Source organism: Lithobates pipiens, unplaced genomic scaffold, assembly GCF_037356315.1.
Source record: "Lithobates pipiens isolate NorthernLeopardFrog02 unplaced genomic scaffold, aLitPip1_a1.2 Scaffold_35, whole genome shotgun sequence".
NCBI lineage: Eukaryota > Metazoa > Chordata > Amphibia > Anura > Ranidae > Lithobates > Lithobates pipiens.
This window is the reverse complement of record NW_027507811.1, coordinates 26,212,027-26,232,669: the sequence shown is the minus strand read 5'-3', so window position 1 is coordinate 26,232,669 and position 20,643 is coordinate 26,212,027. Positions and strand designations below refer to the sequence as shown.

General features: G+C 44.9%; 2 protein-coding genes across 2 annotated transcripts in view; both read right to left on the bottom strand.

The window, feature by feature from the left end:
- Positions 1-20,643, bottom strand: part of LOC143956160 (uncharacterized) — a 482,654-nt gene that overhangs the window by 458,608 nt on the left and 3,403 nt on the right. The window lies entirely within an intron of this gene.
- LOC143956357 (uncharacterized) lies at positions 16,103-20,534 on the bottom strand. The gene has a single exon (XM_077466576.1). It carries the CDS (start codon positions 18,748-18,750, stop codon positions 17,812-17,814), a length of 939 nt encoding a protein of 312 aa, XP_077322702.1. The 5' UTR covers positions 18,751-20,534; the 3' UTR covers positions 16,103-17,811.

Here is a 20,643-nt window from a genome sequence, read left to right as displayed (position 1 = left end):
TTTTTATGGACTACAGAACAATTACTCCTTATGAGTTGAGGAGAATGAGAGGGAATCAGTAGTTTAACAAAAGGCAACTGGGCAAGGCTGACACTGTTTTTGCTATCTAAGTTCAAAAGTGGAAATAAGGAGCTGAGTGCAATTCTGGCACATGAACAGACATTTTCCTTTACTTCTGTACTTCTCTATTAACGAAATACAGACCTGACTTGAGAGGGGAGGAAGATTCTGGGAGGTCACATGACATCACTCTTATCTCTATTAATAAAACACAGAGCTGACCGGAGAGGTGAGGAGGATTCTGGGAGGTCACATGACATCACTCTTATCTCTATTAATAAAACACAGATCTGACCGGAGAGGTGAGGAGGATTCTGGGAGGTCACATGGCATCATTCTTATCTCTATTAATAAAACACAGACCTGACCGGAGAGGTGAGGAGGATTCTGGGAGGTCACATGACATCACTCTTATCTCTATTAATAAAACACAGATCTGACTGGAGAGGGAGGGGGATTCTGGGAGGTCACATGACATCACTCGTATCTCTATTAATAAAACACAGATCTGACCGGAGAGGTGAGGAGGATTCTGGGAGGTTGCATGACATCACTCTTATCTCTATTAAAGTGGAGTTCCACCCAAAAGTGGAAGCTGCGCTTATCTGCCTCCCATGCCATATTTGTCACCTTTCGAGGGTGGGGGGGTACCTGCGTTTGACAGGTACCCGGCCCCACTTCCGTCAGGCCTGGCAGCAGAGAGGTATGTCAGAGGTTGGCTCCCCTCCTCCTTCCCCGCCACCGGGCCATTCAGAAAGTGCAGCGTGCTTCGCACATGTGCAGTAGGGGATCAGCTTCATGGCTGGGTTCCCTTAACACGAATGGCGGCGGCAGCACTCGAGAGCCGACGGAAACAACGGCTGGGGGGCCAAAGTTGCTGGATTCCAGGACTGGTACAGTAAGTATCCTAATGTTAAAATTCAGCAGCTTCGGTATGTGTAGCTGCTGACTTTTATTTTTTTCTGTGCTCCCCTTTAATAAAACACAGACCTGACCAGAGAGGAGGATTCTGGGAGGTCACATGACATTACTCTTCTCTCTATTAATAAAACACAGACCTGACCGGAGAGGTGAGGAGGATTCTGGGAGGTCACATGACATTACTCTTCTCTCTATTAATAAAACACAGACCTGCTGCTAGCGAACAATAAAATATGCCCCAAACACATAAAGAGAATAAAGATGCAATTTATTTTTCTCGGAATGAAATTAGTTTACAGGGGACTTAGCAATTCAGCATCAGTACAACTTAATCAGATTGATGTTCAGATCAATGGTCAGGTGACATCCTTCACAGATCCTTCAACAAGGTTCAGTAGGGAAAAGTTCTGGCATTGTTTTTAGTGCTTCAAACAAGGAGCGAAAAATGGACAATGCTGTGCTAAGATTACCACTTAGTGAGGCCCTTCCTCCCCTGCCATGGGGGTGTGGGGGAGTCTATCTCTTCGGGAAAGCCCCTAACCAAGTAATCAGTGGTCAGCTGAGGACTTCTGCACAGTACCAGATTTATTTGGTATCTGCTGACCTGAGTCCATTTAAGCACAGTCAAAATTCTTATGCACTGATGAAGGAGTAGTGGACCCCAAAGCGTGTTGTCTTTGTTCTGCTATGAATCAGTTTTATCATTAAATTACCATGGACTCTTAGTATACCATAGTATCCTCATTGTATAGATCAGTGGTCTGCAAACTGCGGCCCGCATGCCAGATGCGCCCCTTTGTTTGCCTTTGTCCGGCCCTTTGGGCGCTATTCTTTATACTGAACCCAATAATGAGCCACTATTCCTCCCACTGACACCAATGATGGTGCACTATTCCTCCCGCTGATACCAATGATGGGTCACTGTTCTTCCCACTGACACCAATGAGGGGACACTATTCCTCCCACTGATACCAGTGATGGACACTATTCCTCGCACTGATACCAATGATAGGGCACTATTCCTCCCACTGACATCAATGATGGGGGACTATTGCTCCCACTGACCCCAATGATGGGTCACTGTTCTTCCTACTGACACCAATGAGGGGACACTATTCCTGCCGCTGATACCAATGATGGGCACTATTTCTTCCACTTATACCAGTGATGGGGCGCTATTCCTCCCACTGATTTCAATGATGGACACTATTCCTCCTGCTGATACCATTGATGGGGCATTATTCCTTCCACTGACACTAATGATAGGACACTTTTCCTCTCACTGACATCAATGATGGGGGACTATTCCTCCCACTGACACCAATGATGGGGCACTATTCCTTCCACTGACACCAATGATGGGGCGCCATTCCTTCCACTTATACCCGTGATGGGGCACTATCCCTCCCATAGATATCAATGATGGGTACTATTTCTCCCACTGATAGGGCACTATTTTTCCCACTGAAAATAATGGTGGGGCACTATTGCTCCCGCCGATACGATTGAAGGGGCACTATTCCTTCCACTGACACCAATGATGGGTCACTGTTCTTCCCACTGACACCAATGATGGGACACTATTCCTCCCACTGATACCAATGATGGGCACTATTCCTTCCACTTATACCAGTGATGGGCACTATTCCTCGCACTGATATCAATGATGGGCACTATTCCTCCCACTGACACCAATGATGGAGCACTATTTTTCCCACTGAAGCTAATGATGGGCACTATTCCTCCCACTGATACCATTGATGGAGCACTATTCCTTCAACTGACACAAACAATAGGGCACTATTTCTCTCACTGACATCAATGATGGGGCACTATTCCTCCCACTGATACCAATGATGGGCACTATTCCTTCCACTTATACCAGTGATAGGACGCTATTCTTCCCACCGATATCAAAAATGATGGGGCACTATTCCTTCTCCTAGTGACCACATGTGTCATGTCATTTTGTTACTCCCTCTGACCATTAAGCCTGAGGCATTGTTTAAACCCACTGACACTATGGCATTTTCAACTCCTGCTGGCCACACTCCGGTGCCCCTAAAGCCCAGAGGACAGTAATCTGTCCCTTTTTTAAGAATGTTTGGAGAGCCCTGGTAAAGATGTACAATGATCTGTAGGATGATCCAGTTACAGTGTCTGTAGTGGCATGTTGTGTTATAGGGGCATGTAATAGGGATGCTGGGGATACCATAGTTGATGGGTTACCAACATGGTGTACAAATGTGGCCTTTTCTATAAGTCCACACAACTCCCGAAATATGTTTTTCTAAAGGGTGACTATTATCTTTTAGCTAAAGCTGCTCAGATAGTGTTTATAGGGTGAGGGAAATTTAACCTAAAGAAGGTTTACAGATACCACGTATTACAAATGCTATTTTTTTTTACTGAACATAAAATAAATATAGACTTTATCTGGATTTTCCAACTGTCTCTTAAGATATCAGACATGGCTTCACCTATGTCAGCATTAGTGGTCTATTTATAAACAACGTCATGAATAATCCTGTATTTGACTAATATGTTTATTTTCTAGGACTGCCAGCTCCATCTAATGGCCATAATGTGTTATTTTCCTGGCTGAGGGGTTTTAAGAAAATACCGCATTATGGCCAATAGATGATGCTGGTGATCATAGAAAATAAAATAAACATATAAAGAAAATTTCAGCTGAGCAAATGCTTGAGACATTCATACAATGAATTTCTTTTATAAGTAAACCTCAGTCTAATACTTTTATTAAACAAGCCACATTTAGGGTTTCTCTTGTTTTCGAAGACGCTTGTGCTGTTGTCTGTGTATTGTCTGGTGCCTCTGGGCATCTTGTTTCCGTAGGAAGCGATTTCCGCACTCGGAGCAGGAAAAAGGTTTGACACCTTGGTGAATGCGTTGGTGGCTGACCATGGCTGAGTTACAGACAAAACTCCAGCCACAGTCCGGGCAACGAAATGGCTTTTCTCACGTGTGAATACGCATGCGGTGGTTGAGGTGTGACTTCTTCGTGAAGCATTTCCCACACAGGGCGCAGGGGTGGGGTCTAGCCCCAGTGTGAGTGAACTTATGCTTCATCATGTCTGACTGGCATGCAAAGCACTTTCCATAGACGGAGCATGGGAATGGTTTTTCCCCTGTGTGCAGTGAAGAAGCACTTGTGGGCAATGTCGTATCAGAAGTAGGCGCAAATATGTTATAAAGATTACAACCTATTTTTGGAATCAATGTTGACAAAAACCCATAACCAACCTGCCTGTGTCCTCCAGATCACATCCATTTTGCCGAACCCCTCCTTTCTACATGAACTTAGAGTATGGTATGGTGACATGGAGGACATTGCAAGAGACAATTCCATAGCACAAATCGCAGTGTAGAATACAAAATAACAGGGAGAAAAACAAACAAACATTTTAATCCTATAGTTCCCCTGAGGCCCTTAAGATTGTCAAGAAAAACAGTAATTAATGAGCATGGACAATCAGTCTGATGACCACCATTTTCAGTAGACAACCAATTTGAAGACCACAGTTTCCAATGGGCAACCAAGCTATGGACCACATAGTTTCCAGTGGACAACCAAGCTGTGGACCACATAGTTTCCAGTGGAAAAACGGAGGACCACCTGAAGGCTCCTGGGATGCATGACATCATTTGCCTAGGCTAGAAACCAAGAAATGTAAAAAAAAAATTTTTAATACTGATTGAGAGAGTGGAGTTCCACTTTAAGAAGATTACTTTATGAAGAGCATTTCATTTGGACACTTTAAAGCATAACTTAAGGCAAAACTTTTTTGGATAGAGTGGAGATGGATTGGAACCCCCCGGTCAGGTTTTTATTGCCGTCTGTGCCTCCGTTAGGGAGATTTACCCTCTGTAATTGTCCTCTTTAATATTATCATTGAAAGTAAAAGTAAAAGAAAAATCCAAATTCTGGGTTGTCCCCATTAGAAATCTTCCAACGGGGACACTAGTTCTGGTGACCTGGGTGACCCCAAGGTATTCCCTTAATTTGGAGGAATCTCCTCTAACTTCCTGTTTGGCTATAGAAAAGGAAGTGAAAGGAAATCTCTGCAATGGGACAAAGATGGCGGGAAAAAAATCTGACAGGGATTATAACCCAAAAGTTTTGCCTATAGTTGTACTTTAAGTGAATTGTGGGCACTGGGGTGTTTATTGTTTGTATTTTTTTTTTTACTTTTATTTTTAGCCCTAACTTTAATTAATTTGTGTTTATTGGACAATCTTTGATTGTTCTTTGTGTTATAGCACCACTGTACCTAAGTATGTGTAGTATGAGTATTGGGGTAAATTAGATGAACATGAAATAGTTGGGAGGTACTCCAGGTATGTGTCTGGAGCGTCTAGCTATCCTGCTCTTCACTCCAGCATTAGGGATGAGCCGAACACCCCCGGTTCGGTTCGCACCAGAACTTTCGAACGGACCCCAAATTCGTACGAACGTTAGAACCCCATTGAAGTCTATGGGACTCAAACGTTCGAAATTAAAAGTGTTAATTTTAACAGCTAATATGCAAGATACTGTCCTAAAAAGGGTTTGGGGACCTGGCTCCTGCCCCAGGGGACATGGGTCACTGCAAAAAAAACTTTTAAAAACGGCCGTTTTGGCGGGAGCACTGATTTTAATGACGATTAAAATGAAAAAAAAAAAAGGTGAAATATTCCTTTAAATATGGTGCCTGGGGGGTGTCTGTAGTATGCCTGTGAAGTGCCACGTGTTTCCGGTGTTTAGAACAGTCCCTGCACAAAATTACATTTAACGGAAATAACGTCATTTAAAGCTGCTTGCGGTTTTAATGTTATATCTGGTTCCTGCAATATGTTTGAAAATCATTGAGAAAAATGGCATGGGTAGCCCTCTCTGCCCATTACCAGCCCCTTTGGGTCTTGTACGCATATTAAGGGGAACCCCGTACCCATATTAAAAAAAGGAAATACGTGTGGCCCCCAGGCCCTATATACTCAGAACAGCAGTATACAGGCGGTGCAAACAAGACAGGGACTGTGTAGGTTTGTTGTGTTAAGTTGAATCGGTTTGTAATTTTCAACTGGTACACTTTTAAAGTGTAGCTCCAGTCAAAAAAACTATTTTTAAGCTTTTTGGAAAACATAGGGAAGGGTTATCACCCCTGTATAATTTGTTTTGCCGTCCGTCTTTTTCAGAGCACGCAGACAGCACGCACAATCTCCTAACACTGACTGAAAGCTCTATTTAAAAGGAGCAAGATATTTAGCTATATAGGTGGATATAGCGGTGTATACTGCGTTCAGAGCACGCAGACAGCACGCACAATTTCCTAACACTGACTGAGAGCTCTATTTAAAACGAGCAAGATATTTAGCTAGATAGGTGGATATAGCCGTGTATACTGCGTTCAGAGCACGCAGACAGCACGCACAATCTCCTAACACTGACTGAAAGCTCTATTTAAAAGGAGCAAGATATTTAGCTATATAGGTGGATATAGCGGTGTATACTGCGTTCAGAGCACGCAGACAGCACGCACAATTTCCTAACACTGACTGAGAGCTCTATTTAAAACGAGCAAGATATTTAGCTAGATAGGTGGATATAGCCGTGTATACTGCGTTCAGAGCACGCAGACAGCACGCACAATCTCCTAACACTGACTGAGAGCTCTATTTAAAACGAGCAAGATATTTAGCTAGATAGGTGGATATAGCGGTGCATACTGCGTTCAGAGCACGCAGACAGCATGCACAATCTCCTAACACTGACTGACAGCTCTATTTATAAAAGATAAATATATCGCTAGATATATAGGTGAATATAGCGGTGTATACTGCGGTCAGGGCACGCAGACAACAACCACTACAGAAGAGCAAGAACGAAAAACCGTCCGATAACGATCGGTGTATACTGTGTTGAAGGTACACAGAACACCCATTAACTGCTACAGATGCCAACACACTACACAAGGCCGCCGCACTGGTGGCCTTATATAGTGTGGGGCGTGTACTACACAGCCTGAGCTATGATTGGCCACAGGCATCCTGCCTGTGGCCAATCATGGCTCTCCTCGCTGCCGGCGCTGTGATTGGCCAAGCATGCGGGGTCACAGTGCATGCTTGGCCAATCATGAGCCAGCAATGCACTGCGCCATCGCAGTGCATTGTGGCCCGTGAGCGCCACACGAATTTGGTGCGAACGGCCCATAACGTTCGGAATTCGCCGAACGGGCGAACAGCCGATGTTCGAGTCGAACGTATGTTCGACTCGAACACGAAGCTCATCCCTATCCAGCATCCTGGTTTTGGCTGTGGCATTCTCCTTGAATGTCTGTCCACCTGCAAGGTGATTGATGTGGCCAGACTCTGGGTGGAGACCAAACCTGATTTATGCCTGCAGTGTCATGCTTGTGATAGAGTGTGATAATATCTGATCAAGCTACCTGTCTGTCTGCCCTGTTAGATTGGATTTCCCTGTGTATGATCTAGTATCGGATAATGACTATTCTCTGAACTCTGCCTGCCTGTTACCTGAACTATCATTGAACCACTCTGCCTGTCTGCCAACCGCAAATATCCTGTTTGCTCACATGCCTTGGCGTGGTGGCCAGGCACTATAGCAGTGCGTATATGTCCTGGGGGCAACCGAGTACCGCTGCTGGCCTTATGGAGAAGGGGCTGCTATAGGTGAAGAACACATTAGACAGCTATAGTATCTGACCACCTGCGTTAGGGGTAAGCGTGACAGTATGGGAGAGCAAAAAAAGAGAACTAGGGGTAAAGGGGAATGCGGGAAATATGAAAGAGAACAGAAGAGAGGAAAAAAAATGACTTAACCCACGCTCATCCACCATCTGAGGTGGGATCGATAAACAGAACTGTGACTAACCACCGGTGAAGAAAAGGGGGGGGTTACAGCCCAACAATTCTGAATGGGCTGCCTGTTGATGCAATGCAAGTCAACAAAAGAAAAGGCACTACTATTGTGTGGCCCTCTGGAAGCACTGGGGGGAACACTTGAGGCCCCGTATAATTTTCAAGTTGACCACCACTGCTCATAATAGGTCCACAAATGGATCGGGTGGGCCTGTCTTATTACTTACGCTGCTTATCTTGATTGCTGTCACTCTGATCCTCAAGAGCAAACAGCTCCTGGGTTTGTACGGCTCGATGCGCAGTAGAGGGGCCGTCCTCTGTTTGTGTGGCCGCGTCCATCTTATTCAAAACTGGAGCTGTGGCGGCGCTGGTCAAGCTGGGCTTCAGTGACCTGGCCGTGTTCTGCCGGCAGGCCAGGTGTGTCTTTCTGGTAGACCTCAGATGGCAGGCCTCACGGATCAACTTGCGGCCTGCAGGAAAGATGGTGGGCATGGCATCCATCTTGAGCACATAACAAAGTGTGTGGAGCTTACTTGGTAGTCCCCATCTTTCCTCGTATCCAAGATTCTTCTGATAAAGGCGTCTATGTCCTTGAATCTGTGCCCGTCCTTTCCAGCCAGCTTCTTATACACCAGGCGCTACTGGGGAAGGTATGGAGGGTGGTATCCGCCTGCTGCAGCTTTCCCAACTTCGAGTATGGACACGATTGGACCATACATGTGAGCATCTTGATGGCCTGTATGATAAAGAGAAAAAAAATTTGCACAGTGTAAAAATGTCCGCCAGAGTAATCCGTACTCTTTGCCAGGAAGAGAGACCACACCGTTAACCCATTTATTGTTGTTATCTAAAGCCTCAAAGCTTGACCTCGCCTGCCCTGTCCTTTAATGTCCACTGTTAACATGCACTCCCTTTAGAAACATTTATTGACTACTGTTCTACACACAATTCCATATAGTGACCAGTTACTAAGTTGTGAGGCTTTGCCACCAAGCTCCGGCCAGGAGAAAAAGACTTGGAGTTGAGCTTGGGCTGCCACCGGGCAAAATGGAAAGGCAGGGCTATAAAGTTGGGTTACCGCGTGAAGGGCCTGACCGCATTTATGTTTCGAAAAGAGACTGGATAAATCCACAGTGGAATGCCCCTTTAAATTCATGCTAATATAACCTGTCAACAGCCAGTAGTAATTGGCTTGCAGGGGGGGGAGGAGTCAGGCTGACAGGCAGATATATTAAAAAAAAGGGGCCCTCCAGCACATGTGGAAGAACATGCAAATTTTTAGGCTTGCCATAACATATTCTCCTGAATCTCCCATCTATACCCCCTGCAGACCCTCCCCTCCTGCTCCCTCCAGCATCTGTCCGAACTGGAAGCACATCCCTTTAAGAGGAAGAGCACTTCCTTCCACTGCGTTCCAACTGTGCTTTCCATAAGTTTTCGGACGCACTTAATTTTTATGATGGACAATGCAACAGGAGATGTCCTTATGCTTTCAAAGGTCAGACCATACAGTAACTGATATCTCAAATTTTGGACGATGTCAGGTGGTTAAACCACCTGAAAATGTCGCCCGAACAGCAGTACTAAGATTTGTCTGCGTTAGAAATGCGTTAGCTATCTCAGCATGACTAGATTTTTGCCGATAGTGTCAATAAACTGCTGTTAAAGGTTTCTGTGTCAATTCTTTTCATAATTGCACTTTCACTGATGGCAGTCAGAACTGTGCCCCAGTGTCCTATACTGATTTCATTGGGTTCAGGAGGTTGAGCGTTCATATGTTCTGTATTGATAACCTGCAAGCGGGTTAAGGAATCACCAGATGTTTCTGGATTACCAGTAGGTTTATCTCAGTATCATCAGTAGGTGTGTTCCAGGATCACCAGCAAGTGTGTTCCAGGTTGACCAGTAGGTGTGTTTCCTGAAAGCCATGCATATTATCAATTGTCTTCTTTAAAAAAAGTTTTTTTTTATTTAAAACACGAAGAGAAAATATGGTAAGATCACAATGACAACTGTTCTTCTGTAAAATAAACATCATGAAGAACATTCAGGATGTGCAAACAGTTGTACTTCAAGCAAACTTCAGGAAAACTCAAGCTTCACATGCATCCAAATATAGAAACTCTTATTTTGGGTTTATTTGGCTGTAGTAAATTCACACACACAGAATAGGAAGATTGGACTTTCAGATTCTAGCTCTATGGAAGTTGGGGGGCGGGTGGCACTCTGATCTGTCGCTCTTAACAAATTCATGTTTTAAAAGAATTTCAGAGCGAGATGACCAATTATGCTGATGTTTCAAAGGTCAGACCATACAGCAACTGATATCTCAAATTTTGGAAGATGTCAGATGTTTAAATCACCTGAAAATGTCTCCCGAACAGCAGTACTAAGATTTGTCTGAGGTCTGCACACTTTTTGTGACCTTTATATGGCAGAATCAACAATGCAACAGGAGACGTCCTTTTGCTCCAAGGTGGTCTTTATTCATTGTTAGGATGGACAATGCAACAGGAGACGTCCTTATGCTCCAAGATAGTCTTTATTAATTTTTAGGATGGACAAGGCAACAGGAGACGTCCTTATGCTCTAAGATGGTCTTTATTAATTTTTAGGATGGATAACGCAACAGGAGATGTCCTTATGCTCCAAGGTGGTCTTTATTCATTTTTAGGATGGACGACACAACAGTAGACGTCCTTATGCTCCAAGATGGTCTTTATTCATTTTTAGGATGGACAACGCAACAGGAGAAGTCCTTATGCTCCAAGATGGTCTTTATTCATTTTTAGGATGGACAATGCAACAGGAGATGTCCTTATGCTCAAAGTTGGTCTTTATTTATTTTTAGGATTGACAACACAACAGGAGACGTCCTTATGCTCCAAAGTGGTCTTTATTCATTTTTAGGATTGACAATCCAATGGGAGATGTACTTATGCTCCAAGATGGTCCTTATTCATTTTTATCATAGACAATGCAACAGTAGACGTCCTTATGCTCCAAGATGGTCTTTATTAATTTTTAGGATGGACAATGCAACAGGAGACGTACTTATGCTCCAAGATGGTCTTTATTCATTTTTAGGATGGAGAACGCAACTGGAGACGTCCTTTATGCTCAAAGTTGGTCTTTATTTATTTTTAGGATTGACAACACAACATGAGATGTCCTTATGCTCCAAGATGGTCTTTATTCATTTTTAGGATGGACAATGCAACAGGAGATGTCCTTATGCTCCAAGATAGTCCTTATTAATTTTTATGATGGACAATGCAACAGGAGATGTCCTTATGCTTTCAAAGGTCAGACCATACAGTAACTGATATCTCAAATTTTGGACGATGTCAGGTGGTTAAACCACCTGAAAATGTCTCCCGAACAGCAGTACTAAGATTTGTCTGAGGTCTGCACACTTTTTATGATCTTTATATGGCAGAATCAACCACTATTTAGACTTTTTAAATTTTGTTTTTATGATGGACAATTCAATAGGAGATGTCCTTATGCTCCAAGATGGTCTTTATTAATTTTTAGGATTGACAACACAACAGGAGACGTCCTTACGCTCTAAGATGGTCTTTATTCATCTTTAGGATTGACAATGCAACGGGAGATGTACTTATGCTCCAAGATGGTCTTTATTAATTTTTAGGATTGACAACACAACAGGAGACATCCTTATGCTCCAAGATGGTCTTTATTCATTTTTTAGGATGGACAATGCAACAGATGTCCTTATGCTCCAAGACATATATCACACAGAACTGGCAGGTAGTGTGTTGCGTCAGCGCTCACTGGCAGCTATAAGGTGGACCATAAGGGATCAATAACGGGGGGGGGGGGAAGAAACAACAAGATATACCCAAAATGAAGTAATAAGAATTAGTCTATTCACTCCATAGTAGTAAGGAATATCAAGAAGTCCACAGAATGGATGGATCCATGGGTGGATGGGGCTTGCACACACAGTCACCAGCAGCTCCTCAGCAGGAAATGGGAGTTCCCTCAGACACAAACAAAAACAGCAGAAAGAGGGCGCCTGGGTCAGTGTGGTAGTAAAAGCAAGTAACACTTACATGAAAGTATCTTGCAACCTGTACACAGGGTGGATGTGGATCACCAATCAAGCAGTCAGCCATCACGAGGGATGAGAAGACCGCTGTGGGGATAAGCTCAGACCCGCTGTATGGAGGTATATAACCGGCAGCAAATCCAGCTCTCACAAAGCTAGCAAGAGACCAAATCAGGATGGGGCGGGCCGCAACATGATTCCGGGGCTCTATCTCCTTCTTCAGGCAAAGACTATCAGTAATGCCAAAGAGTAAGTCCACCAATAGGCCCACCAAACTTGTTTTATAAAATGCCAATCACATATACAACATGAATATGGCTTCACCCCTTTATGAACCTACAGTACAGATGCTTATGGAGGTTCTGTTGTTTCTTAAAATGTTTCCTACACTCAGGTTTCAGAGTACGGGGCTGTGTTCATTTATTTTATTTCATGTGTAATAAAAGTTTTTATTGGGGGGGGGGGGTCTTTTTGCACACATGGACATGAGTATGACATCTCTGCTTGGTGAGTTCTTGGATGGCTGGTGTCAGGAGCGTGTGCGCTCCTACTCCATCTTAGCTGCTGGTTCCAGCATCCTGGTTTTGGCCGTGGCATTCTCCTTGTCTGTCTGTCCACCTGCAGGGCGGTTGATTGTGACCAGACTCTGGGTGGAGACTCAACCTGATTTAAGCTAGCCAAGCTTGCAGTCTCATGCTTGTGATAGAGTGTGATAACGTGTATAATACCCGATCAAGCTACCTGTTTGTCTGCCCTGCTAGATTGGATTTCCCTGTGCGTGACCTCGAATCAGATACCAACTATTCTCTGAACTCTGCCTGCCTTTTACCTGGACTGTCATTGAACCACTCTGCCTGTATGCCGACCACAAGTATCTGCTTTGCTCAGTTCGCGCCAGCCTTAGCATGGTGGTCAGGCACTACAGCATTGTGTATAAGTCCTGGGGGCAACTGAGTACCGATAGGCCTTCTTGCCTTATGGGAAAGTGGGCAGCTATAGGTGAAAAACACAGTAGCCGGCTATAGTGTCTGACCACCTGCGTTAGGGGTAAGCATGACAGGTAGCAAGACTTGACTTGGATTCAAAGCATTCCCTGCAACAGCAGCTCGAATAAAGATTTACACTTTCTAAGTTCATTACTTCTAGAAGGTGTATGATTGGTGACAACTGTGGAGAGACACCTTGAAATAAGCAGATAATAGCAACTGTAAAGGGACACGATGCCCCATTTTTTATTTCACCATCTCAAGAGTTGACAAGGGTTTCTTTTTTTACTTTTTCACTACTGCCAATGAAATATAAAGTCAACCAGAAGCAGGGGCCAGCCTGGGATAGAATGGTGTCAGGGCTGGGCTCAGCCCTTCCTTCTCAGAGCTGGCCACTCAGCTGTCGGCTAATAGACAGCTCTCCACAGTTACTCAGCTGTTGATGATCCTGCTCGTCAGTCCTGCCTACTTAAGCCGTCAGTCCAGATGATCTCTGCCTATACCTTGATTAACATCACGGAAACTATCTCCTGCGATCCTGTTCAAGACTTGCTTTGCTGACATCCCTTCTTGCTCCAGATCCTGCTTGCTGTTCCACTACATTGATCCCTGACTTCTGGCTTGGCTGACTATCTGTTCCGGTTACTGAACTTTGGCTAAGTTTTGACTACATTTGTTCTTTTTACTTTTATTATTAAACAAGTGTGATTTAACTGTACTTCTGTCTCAGCCTGATTTTATGGTTTCTGACAAATGGGTATGTTGAGATGCCCTAACATCTAAACACTAGTGGAGGGATTGGCTAGCCAGAGTTTTCAAACTTCATTGAATTTCTTGGGACACCCTCTCCTCAGGTAAGTAGCTGTCTAGTACGTTAGGGATTTGTTAATCGGCCCTTTTCCAGAAAGTCATGGAAGGGGCCACAGGTTTCTTCCAATGAAGAATAATAATAGCTTTGGGGGCTTAAAAAAATAGGTAGGCTGAGTAGCATGCTTTGTGCTCTAGTGGAAGCTAGACCCTCCACCAAGCCCAAGAGACATGAACGCACATGAACTTTAATGGCATCCCAGTCTTATGCCACGTACACCCAAAGGGACTTTCCGGCAGAAAAGGTGCAACGGTCTTCCCGACGGACTTTCGACTGAGTTACGTCGGACTTCTGAACAAACGGACTTGCCCACACATGAACGGACCAAAGTCCGTTCATTTTGAACGTGATGACGTACAACGGGACTAGAAAAGGAAGTTCAACAGCCAGTAGCCAATAGCTGCCCTTGCGTCCTATTTGGTCCGTCGGACCAGCATACAGACGAATGGTTTTCCTGATAGAAATTGATTCCGTTGGACAGATTTGAAACATGCTCTATTTCTAGGTCCGTCTGAATTTTTTAAGAAAAAAGTCAGATGAATCCCACACAGGGTTCAATATGGAGCTGGCCCACCCTTTGCAGCTATAACACCTTCAACTCTTCTGGGAAGGCTGTCCACAAGGTTTAGGAGTGTGTCTATGGGAATGTTTGACCGTTCTTCAAGAAGGTCAGGCACTGATGTTGGACAAGAAGGCCTGACTCACAGTCTCTGTTCTAATTCATCCCAAAGGTGTTCTATGAAGTTGAGGTCAGCACTCTGTGCAGGCCAGTCAAGTTTCTCCACCCCAAACTCGCTCATCCATGTCTTTATGGGCCTTGCTTTATGCACTGGTCCAAATAATATGGTGGAGGGGGGGGATTATGTTGTGTTTTTTTTTTTCAGGGGCTGGGCTTGGCAGTGAAGGGAACTCTTAAGGTGTTAGCATACCTAAAGACATTTTGGATAATTTCATGCTCCCAACTTTGTGGAAACAGTTTGGGGATGACCCCATCCTGTTCCAACGTGACTGTGCATCAGTACAGAAAGCAGTTTGGGGTTGAGAAACTTGACTGGCCTGGCCAGAGTCTTGACCTCAACCCGATAGAACACCTTTGGGATGAATTAGTGCGGAGAATGCAAGCCAGGCCTTCCCATCCACATCAGTGACTGACCTCACAAATGCACTTCTGGAAGAATGGTCAAACATTCCCATAGACCAGGGGTCTCAAACTGGTGGCCCTCCAGCTGTTGCAAAACCATGAAGCATTGCTAGGCTGACAGTTACAAGCATGACTCCCACAGGCAGAAGCATGATGGGACTTGTAGTTTCACAACAGCTGGAGGGCCGCCATTTTGAGACTCCTGCCATAGACACACTCCTAAACCTTGTGGACAGCCTTCCCAGAAGAGTTGAAGCTGTTATAGCTGCAAAGGGTGGGCCAACTCAATATTAAACCCTACGGACTAAGACTGGGATGCGATTAAGGTTCATGTGCGTGTGAAGGCAGGCGTCCCAATACTTTTTGGTAATATATTGTATGTAACAGTTTTGCAGGGGTATAAAATGATGTGAAAGAATTTAAAATGGATCAATGGTCCCTAGCTGACACCAAATATGTGAAGGGAAAGTCCTACATGTCATCCCAGTCTTCAGGTCTCCCTTTTTTTTAAAGGAAGCCTCCAAGTTCTGGGGAAGAGGCTCTTGTGTGCATTTGCATGGGAATAAGGTACCTTGAGGTACCCTCTCAATGTTGGCATGTGGCCTGTTGTGGTTTGGAGGGTGCTGCATAACTGTTGTCCCCTTCCCCCTTTCCTGGCCATGTCTGGGTATGGGTCTGGTATAGATTTTGAGGAGGGGACCCCGCTCTGATTTTTTTTTGGGGGAGGGGTCTTCCTCAAAATACATACCAGACCCTTATCCAGGCATGCAGCTTTGGTGGTGAAAAAAAAAAGGGGGGGGGGGGGGTGTAGCGAACACATGCCACATACCTCCTCTCCCTTCTGAACCATAGCAGGCCACAAGCCCTGGAAAAAAAAATAGCTTGGGTTCCTTCCCAAAATTTGTACCAAAATCTTATTGAGGTATGCAGCCCAGGTTGACAGAGAAGGAGGAGGCAGTGAGTGTGCATCAGAAAAAAAAATCCATGATTCAGCTCCCATTTCTGTGGGGTTCATGTGCGATGTTTGGGGTGTACATCCATCCCACTGTGCTTAGCAAACATACAGCAACCTCCAACTTTGCTTGGTTCGGTAATTTCTGCCCTTGGCCATCATCGAACCCCATGTTCTCCTCCTTCTGCGTCACCTGCTCTGCCATTGAAGATGCGCACAATTATTTAAATAGTAAAAAAGAATTTATGCAGAGCCAACAGTTTGCGCTTTACAAAATAAAGGGATACAGTGCAGTTACAATACAATTCAAGAACAGAGGGTTAGGAGGGCCCAGCCCAACACTGAGGTTCCCCCATTCATATGGTCATTGCGGTCTGAGAGTGCAAAAGGCCTTATACTTGCATTTCCTTTTGGAGGAGTATGGGCAAAGTGTGCCAGTTTAGCTGCAGCTTCCTTGCTAAGGGTTACATGAGAGCCAGCACCATCTTGGGCTGTACGCTCATCTGCCATGGAGTCCTCTCTATTGTTTTTCTTAGTCATTCCAACGAGATGTAACTTCGTCTGCAGGTAGGGGGAGAAGTACCTGTAGGAGCATGTAGGAAAGGTACAGTCCTGCCTTGAAGGGGTGACTCAAGATCCGCAGTGGGTGCTGTTTGGTGCCATCTTGGGCCATACGCTCAGCTGCCATGGAGTCCAATCTATTGTTTTTCTTATGGCGCGTACACACGATCGTAATTCTCTTCAGAAAAAGCTCTGATGGTTTTCCCGACGGAATTCCGCTCAAGCCGTCTTGCCTACACATGGTCACACCAAATTCCGATTGTTTAGAACGCAGTGACGTACAACGGGACTTGAAAAATCGAAGTTCAATAGCCAGTAGCCAAGAGCTTCTGTCTCGTAGCTGAATCTGAGCATGCGTGATTTTTGGCGTGTCGGAATTGCATACACACGATCGGATAGAAAGTTTTTCCGTTGGCGGAAATTCGGACAGCTAAATTCCGATGGAGCATTCGCACGGTCGCATTTTCCCGATGAAAAGCTCTCATCTGTCTTTTTCTGGTCGGAATTCTGATCGTGTGTACGCGCCATTAGTCCTCCCAAGGAGATTTAACATCCCGAAAGGTAGGGGGGAGAAGTATCTGTAGGAGCATGTGGGAAAGGTACAGTGCTGCTGTGAAGAAGTGATTCAAGATCCATATTGGGTGCTGTTCAGTGCCATCTTGCACCGTATGCTCAGCGGCCATGGAGTCCTCTCTATTGTTTTTCTCAGTCATCCCAACAAGAGGTATTGTCAACGACAGGTAGGGGGAGAAGTACCTGTTGGAGCACATAGGAAAGGTACAGTCCTGCCGAGAAGGAGTGATTCAAGATCCATATTGGGTGCCGTTCAGTGCCATCTAGGGCCGTACGCTCAACTGCCATGGAGTCCTCCCGATTGTTCTCCTTAGTCATCCCAATGAGATGTAACGTCCCAGCAGGTAGGGGAGAAGTACCTAAAGGAGCATGTAGGAAAATTACAGTACTGGTGTGAAGGAGTGATGCAAGATCCACAGTGGGTGTGCATGTTTGGCCATGTCCCCCCATTAAGACAACAGAGGTTCTTATCCTTCTCCCCCAAATGTTTGGTTTTAGACACACTATAATCAATGAGATGGAGTAGAGGGGGCTTTTGATTGTCTTGAGAGTTTCAGGGGCCTAGCTACATTGGTGTCCTTTGATATCCATACTATTAAGTCACTGACCCCTGAACCTTACGGTGCCAACTATCCAACACAGGTCTTAGCTTAGTACATTTTCCAGACCACAATTTTACTTCACAGCAATAAAAAGAACTGAGAATTTTCCCGTTGTAAGTTGGCTTCTTCCAAAGATCCACAAGCCATATTCCTTTACTCATAATCCCCTTGTTTTCACCTGCTGTCCCACTGTCTAGATCCCTGAGGGGTGATCAATCTCGCAACGCAACAGCCGGTGCCGATCGGCACTTTCTTTATACCTAAATCGCTTGCCACAGCGAGAACACAGAAAAGGCTTTTCCCCCGTGTGGACCCTCTGATGGGTGAGGAGAACCGACTTGGCCGTAAAACCCTTCCCACACTCCGAACAGGTGTAGGGGTAGGCGCCCGTGTGAGTGGCCTGGTGGCGAACCAGACCTGACTTCTGTGCAAATGTCTTCCCGCACTCGGAGCAGGAGTACGGGTGGAAACCCGTGTGTGTCCTTTTGTGCCTCACAAGGGTGGACTTTTGCGCAAAACTTTTCCCACACTGGGTACACGGAAATGGCTTCTCTCCCGAGTGAGTTCTTTGATGAGCGTCGAGGTTTGACTTCTTCAGAAAACGTCTCCCGCACGCGGAGCACGAGTACGGCTTGTCTCCTGTGTGGATAGACTGATGGCTGACTAGGTTGTGTTTGTACGAAAAAGTTTTCCCGCACTGAGAACAGGAATACAGTTTCCACCTCCCAAAAGCCTTTTGGTGGCCAATTAGACCTGATTTAGACTCAAAGCGTTCCCAACAAGCTCGGGTCGTCTGATGACAAAGAAGATCGTCTGCCAGAGAAAAACATTGACCGCACTCTGAACATTGGAGATCTCCATCTGCTACAGGGGGAGGACAAAGTGCGATGGTCGAGGAGTGGTTGGGAATACACCGACCATTAGTAGAGGGATCTAGAGATGGATCCGTGCTGTGAAGTAACAGATGGACATCTGTGGTATTGGAACATTCTTGAGAAGAGTTGGAGGTGAGGTCCACGTCATCTTCTGTTTCACCTCCTGGTGAGACAACTGAAGGCTTCTCCTTGTGGTTCACGTTGTATTGTCCATCTGGTAGAAAAAGAAACAGAGAGGAAAGAGTACCAGTAAACATGTACTTTAAAAAACAACAAACAATCACCTTTTCCACTACCCAAAGGTGTCACGGAAGTGGGCGCCAAATAAGTGCAGTATATAACAAAAAGACTTTATAAAAAAAATAAAATAACAAGTGGCAACTCATGAGATACATAAGGATAAGAGCATGTAATCTATCCAGTGCGGTTCGTATGCATCTGGGTGGAATACAAGCTCATCATTACCTAAGCTATCCTTAGCAAAGCTACCACATAATCACACACATGAAGGTGCGGTGGGGGTGTAGGATTATACTAAAAAGTCCATAGGTCCAAAAGGTATCTTTGGCAGTTCCTCAATCGGACTAAAGTAATCTCTGCAATATAGGGAACAGCAGAGAGCGCCTACTAAGTGCAGTATATAAAAAAAGCTTTATTAACAATAACAAGTGGAAACTCCACTTGATACATAAGGATAAGAGCATGTATTCCACCCAGATGCAAACAAACCACATTGGTATCAGTGGAGGGAATAGTGCCCCATCACTGGTGTCAGTGGGTAGAATAGTGTCCCATTGTTGGTGTCAGTGGGGGGAATAGTGCCCCATTGTTGGTGTCAGTGGGAGGAATAGTGCCCCATTGTTGGAGTCAGTGGGAGGAATAGTGCCCCATTGTTATCCGCATAAGAAAACGGTGTTCCAACCACACATGTGAGGTATCGCCGCGATCATTAGAGCGATAGCAATAATCCTAGCCCTAGGCCTCCTCTGTAACTCAAAACATGCAACCTGCAGAATTTTTTAAACATCGCCTATGGAGATTTTTAAGGGCAACATTTTGTCGCCATTCCACGAACGGGCGCAATTTTGAAGCGTGACATGTTCGGTATCGATTTACTCGGCGTAACATTATCTTTCACAATATAAAATAAACAAATTGGGCTAACTTTACTGTTGTCTTATTTTTTTAATTCAAAAAAGTGTATTTTATCAAAAAAAGTGCGCAAATACAGTGTGGCAGAAAGTATTGCAACGGCCGCCATTTTATTTTCTATGTTAAAAAAAATATATATATATATATATGTAGGGGTTCTAAGTAATTTTCTAGAAAAAAAAAAAGTTTTTAACTTGTAAACACCAAATCTCAAAATGAGGCTTGGTCCTTAACCCTTTAAAGTCCACATTTTTCAATGAGTTAGCCTGACTCAAAATGTGCTCTACCAAACGGTGCAGCAGAACGTCAAAGGGTTAAGTGCTTCAAGTGCTTCCTCTACAGAGGGAAGATCCTAACAGTTACCAAAGGGAACGCTCTGTAAGAAAAGAAATGGTGGGTTCAGTTTGGAACTCTAAGCCCTTGTACACACGGTCGGACATTCCGACGGAAAATGTCCGATCGGACCGTGTGGGGGCTCCATCGGACTGTTTCCGTCGGAATATCCGACCGACAAAGTTTTAGAACTGGGCTATAACATTTTCCGACAACATGATCCGATTGGACTTTGTCCGATCGTTTGTAGAGAATTCCGATCGGACAAAGTGGCACGCATGCTCAGATCAAATTACGAGACCAAAGCTATTGGATACTAGCCGCAACGTAGTCCCGTCGTAACGAAATAACGTCATCACGTTACGAACGATTGGATATTCCGACAACGTTGTCCGACCGTCGCCCATAAGGGTGACGCAGAAGATTCTGAAGAGAAGAGCCAGGCTCCAAGAGGCTGATGGCTCTTCACCCCACTGCGCACATACTATCCCCACATTACTGTCTACTGACAGAGGACGGGGGACTGACCAAGGAGGATCTGGGACTCTTCTGTGGATTTAGTGTTTATTCCTCACCTGTGTTGATCTCCTTTTCCTCACATGGCTCATCACCCGTCACATATGGATCATCTTCTTCAGGTTCTACTTTGACAACAATCAGGTCTT